General features: G+C 33.3%; 1 protein-coding gene across 2 annotated transcripts; it reads left to right on the top strand.

Moving 5' to 3' along the window:
* Positions 1,116–4,377, top strand: LOC109358632 (protein aardvark-like). Of its 2 annotated transcripts, none has more exons than XR_002108987.1 (5): positions 1,116–1,249; positions 1,388–1,487; positions 1,594–1,766; positions 2,723–3,145; positions 3,999–4,377. XR_002108987.1 is itself a non-coding variant. In XM_019602983.1 (5 exons), exons 4-5 carry the CDS (start codon positions 2,736–2,738, stop codon positions 3,621–3,623), a joined length of 531 nt encoding a protein of 176 aa, XP_019458528.1. In that variant the 5' UTR covers positions 1,116–1,249; positions 1,388–1,487; positions 1,594–1,766; positions 2,723–2,735; the 3' UTR covers positions 3,624–3,638. The 2 variants fall into 2 exon arrangements, 1 of the variants encoding a protein (XP_019458528.1); XM_019602983.1 differs by lacking the exon at positions 3,999–4,377 and adding an exon at positions 3,503–3,638.

Here is a 5,166-nt window from a genome sequence, read left to right as displayed (position 1 = left end):
TTAGGGAAGTTGGTTAGTTTGTTAGTTGGGATTTTCACCACTTTTAGTTAGGTTGCTTCATTTACAAGCAACCCTAGGGGTTGAACCTTCTTGTATATAAGTAAGCCAATGACTTATGAATTAAACAACACAAAATATAATAAAATGATGAGGTATATTGAGTCACAAATTCACAATAACCGAGTCGGACATCAAATCATAAGAGGTTTCGTATTATGTTTATCGGTTAAACCGTCTAGTCGGACTAGGTGATTTCTTATATAATTAATATTTTTATCTATAAATATATAATTATATATAAATGGAATTTTTTTATATAATTCATAATTAAGTATAATTATATTGGAATAACATTTTTCTATTTTTTGGGATCGGAGTAAAACAAAAGATTTTAATGGTGTTTTGTTTTTTAAAATTTTAAGTGAACCATTACTTCCCAGGTTATTCCGGTTTAACCGGGTTTAACACGGCCGGGTTGAAATTTCCCTGGTTCAAAATGATTCAACTCTCATTCAATAAGATTGTAAACTAAAGTCGTTTTCAAGTCTAGTCAGCGGTTGGACCGATCTGATCACTAGATCCAGTTCGATTCTTACAACATCACTTTAATGTTAATATATAACTAACCAAGATGTGGTTATCTGAACTTAGTTAACTTGCTTAAGTGTACTCATTATTTCCTGGCACAATAACCGGGATGGACTAAAATAAAAAGGAAAGTGAATCATCTCTAATACGAAAGAGTTTGTATCAGAGGAGTGTTAACATGTAACATCAAACAATTTAATGGTGTAAATTTTAAATTATTTTTAAATAAAATTTTTGGAGATAATTAGGTCTCATATTTTAGTATTACACTGTTGAGTATGTATTAGAGACTATGAGAGCCAACAAATAAAGAAACAAATAGTTATTAATAATTGAGATCTGACTGACGACTGCAGATTTCATTAATCTGGCTAACGTCGTCAATGAACTTAACGGCACAAATAAACGACGTCACAGGTTTCCATGTATGGTTGAAGCGATGATAGATTAGAGCCGTCGATTTGATCAACTGTCAGAGATTTTAAGAGTGTGGTAGAAGATATATAAACAGGGTCTACAATAAAAAACAGCATTTTGTTCTCTCAATAAGAAGAAACTCCCTCTTATGTTTAACCTTATTCCCTGTTTGAGAATCGTTTTCCACCATTTTCTATTTGAATAAAACTATAGAGTTTTGGAACACATTTATGATTAGTGAAAGGTGAATGTTGAGGATCTTCTAGTTCTCAACATTGAATGAAGTTTTTTTGCATTGATTTCTAATTTTGTATCATATTTTTGTTATCTTAATGGATATGGATAAGAATAGAATCGCTAATCTTCACTTGTTTTTTTGCAGGTTTATACGTGTTTGATGAAATTTGTCTGAATTTCATTGGGAATTTTGTAGTGAATTCTGTTCTGAAAGTCTCATTTCGTTCATTGTGTGATATTCAAAGGTGATGAATGATTTCAATTTTATGCTTTGAATATAAGAGAGATGAGTTTTGTCCCCTTTCTCTTTTTGGTGTTTAACATCTGTGTGTTTGTTTTTTAAAACTGCAGATACATTGAAGAGTTGGTCGATTTTCGAACTCCGAACTCTGTTTCTTGTAGCCATTGATTTCAGATCGAAGCTCTGAAACACGATTCTGAGTTTGCTTTAACAAGTTTCCATTTTTTCAAAGCTTTAGGACTGGAACCACCTTGTTTTTTTTTGAGGAGTTTGATTAATTTAGGTGAGAATTGAAAACTGTAATATATACACTTCATCAAAATTGGAACTGGGAAGTTGATTTCCCTTGCAATATAGCTGCAACAGTTAATCTGATTTTCATGTTCGTCTTTGCTTGCAACAGTTCTAATTTCCCTATATCCATCTTCTCTTCATCTATTTCATGAAATCGATAAATTCTCTCATTTTCCTTCAGTTGCTATTTCAACAGAAGGAATTTACTAATAACATGGAAGTTTTCGGTAATGCATTGATTTTCAAGGATTCTTCATTTTTGTACTCATCTTTTGGATCTTTTTCTCTTGCTAGCAACTTGATTTGAATGTTCTCGTTTTTTTTTTACATTTTCATTGCTCAGTTTCATTTCCACCTTTCCCTTCTATGTTCTGATTATGAGTTATGATTCTGAAAAAGAAAAAGAAAAAGGTTTTTTTCATGCTTCTATTTTTCCTCTTATTTTCTCCCTCTTCCATCCACATTCTGTGAATCTAAGTTTTGTCTCATTTAACTCTTGATTTGGTTCAAGAGCAAAATTAGTACAATAAATCTCACTCAATTCTCGAAATATCCAAGGAAGATATTGATGAGGTAATAATCGAGCCTTCAAAGCTTTTTTTCCCCTTCATAATCATTCTTTGTTTTCTATACCATCTCATATTTTGGGCAAACTAGAGGGTAAAAAACTTATAAGCTCTTTTACAAGCGCAAAGTGAATATTATCTTATGTTCTTATGTTGGTAAAAGAGTTTCATAATCTGATCTCTCGGTTCTGTATGATAAATTGAAATTAATACCGGGAATAACTAGTGTCTCGTTTTATTTCCGAAATTGAAGATGTAATTAGTAACCCAAAGCTAGCTCTAATTTTATTTTATTGTAAGAATCCATTTTTTTGTTATTTGTTATTCCAGTAAATAAAGCTGATAACTTTACCTTATTAATGATTAACGATTATGACAGGGAGCGGAGAGAGATGGATAAAGAGTCATTTCACAACAGCCATAGCAATGACATTGGCAACAAAAACATCAACAATGGGTCCGGTTCAAATTCCGGTTCATTGTTATTAAGGGCTAGCTCCGATACGACGAAGGATTTGGTTTTACAGTGGGGGAACAGGAAGCGGCTAAGGTGCATGAAGGTACAGGTCAAGGACCCTACTAACCCTTCAAACCCGGTTCAGAGGACAACGGTTCGGGTGGACCGACGGGTTGCTAGAACCGATAATAAGGATTCTTCAAATAACCCTACACCTAAACCTTCTGTTATTAATCACGTTCACAATAACAATAACAACAATCATCATCATAATCAGAGTAACGGGTATCGGAATCTCCGTCAACGCCAAACTTCCCCACAGCAACCTACTCAACGAATTCTAAGGTATCACTTTTTGACTTCTTCCCCTTTGCCATCTATAAATTGAGAATAATAGACATATGTTTAATATGTCTAATATATCAAAATAATAATTTTTTAGTGTTGTAATTGCTTCATGATTAATTTTTAAATCTAGCTTTATTCTGGGTTATATAATGTTGTGTAGTGAATTAGTGATTAATATCTAGCATTCTATATTTTGGTTATAAGATCCAGTTTGCCGATAAAAAAATATAAGCTCCAGTTTCCAATTTCATTCTGGAGTAATATATTGGCTAGGATTATATATAAAAAATAACAAATATGATTAAACAAGAGTGAGTTGTTGAGTTTAGATCCTTTTATTTTCTGAGTTTTCAGGATTTTATTCTTCCTACCTTATAAAATTGGTATTTATTTAGAAGGCCAAGTTACAATTGAAGAAATAATAGCTAGGGGAAACCTTGATGAAAAGAAAAGAGTAAGAGTTGTTTCTTTTTAAGAATTTTTTTGAAGTCTGATTATTTTTTTGTATGTATAAATATAATTTTGATTTTATTGCAATTATCAGCACTTGGCTTCAAATTTTTTCAAGTATCCGATAAATCTGTTCGAATTAAGTTTTCCATAAGATTTGTGTGGATTGAAAATGGTGAACTTACGAAATTTGGTGCGGGGACAACAATATGTGATGAAGGCAACGATGTAAGTCTCGTACGTCATAGTCTAAGAATCTAAGCTCCAAATGTTATTGCGAATATTAAAAAAATTGGGCGATGATGAACCTGTACTTTAAGTAGATAATTGCAGCATTTGGGCTGAAAAATATCATGGCTAACTATGAGGCTTATATTTTGTCCACTCTCCAATTGGTCAGGTCCTCGCGGTCATCTTATCCAAATTAAGAGTGATTGGAGGAGCTCACGGTAAATGTGCGCGAGTTAGAAACGCCTTTTTTTCATCCCGAAATTTATTTCAGATATCAACACTAGATTTGTGAATAAGGTAGGAAAACTCACAGTATTATATTTCTCGAATTTTTGTCTCACTAATACTTTTATTTTGTACCCATGTCGTGATTGAAGCTAAGATATTATTTTATTTTGGGGAAATGTGTGTGCTACTTTTTTATTTCAAGATCCATTTCTGAAATTACCATTGCACCCGGAATCTTGATGATTCTAAATAGGTTTTAATTGATCTTCATGATATAGTAGTATATGATATTTTCCTATTTCTTGCGGTGTGGACTCTATCTGCAATTTGTGACACTCTTGCCTTCAAATCTTAGTATGTATTGTATGGTTTCACTACTTTTAGTTAGGTTGTTTCATTTACAAGCAACCCTAGGGGTTGAACCTTCTTGTATATAAGTAAGCCAATGACTTATGAATTAAACAACACAAAATATAATAAAATGATGAGGTATATTGAGTCACAAATTCACAATATGGTATCAGAGCCTTCTCTATAAAGGCTTTGTTTACCCAAGTTGCAGATAAGCTTCACTCACCTCACCCAAAGAAAGACCTATCCAAGAATCTTGGCGAAGGAAGAAAGGAAGCCAAGAATTAATCAGCAATGGAGCAAGAAAGGAGCATGCTGACAACATTGAGCACTAGTGAGGTACAAAACCCATATTTCCTCCATCCAAGAGAGAACACAGGGGCTGCATTGGTGACGCCACCACTAGAGGGAACCAATTATCACGTGGATGAGATCCATGAGGAGGGCACTAAAGACTAAGAACAAACTGAAGTTTGTTGATGGCTCTATCACACCTCCACCACAATCATCACTGGAATATGAAATGTGGGATATATGCAACACTATGGTCATATCATGGATCACAAGATCTCTTTCAACAAAGATTGCATAAAGCACTATGTACATTGAAAGTGCACAAGAGTTATGGGCATATTTAAAGGAAAGATTCTCAAAAGGAGATTATTTCAGGATTTCATATGTATTGCAAGAATTGCACTCAATCAAGCGGGGAGATATGAGCATATCAGCTTACCACATAGAATTGAAGACACTCTAGG

The sequence above is a fragment of the Lupinus angustifolius genome, chromosome LG10, assembly GCF_001865875.1.
Source record: "Lupinus angustifolius cultivar Tanjil chromosome LG10, LupAngTanjil_v1.0, whole genome shotgun sequence".
Classification (NCBI taxonomy): domain Eukaryota; kingdom Viridiplantae; phylum Streptophyta; class Magnoliopsida; order Fabales; family Fabaceae; genus Lupinus; species Lupinus angustifolius.
Note: the sequence above shows the minus strand (reverse complement) of the source record. Positions and strands in the feature narration are given on the sequence as shown.

Bases quoted from the DNA above. Each gene is read 5' to 3' on its own strand.
- LOC109358632 (XM_019602983.1), top strand. From the start codon at position 2,736: ATGGATAAAGAGTCATTTCACAACAGCCATAGCAATGACATTGGCAAC. The intron at 3,146-3,502 runs GTATCACTTTTT...CTGAGTTTTCAG, and splicing joins CCTACTCAACGAATTCTAAG to GATTTTATTCTTCCTACCTT.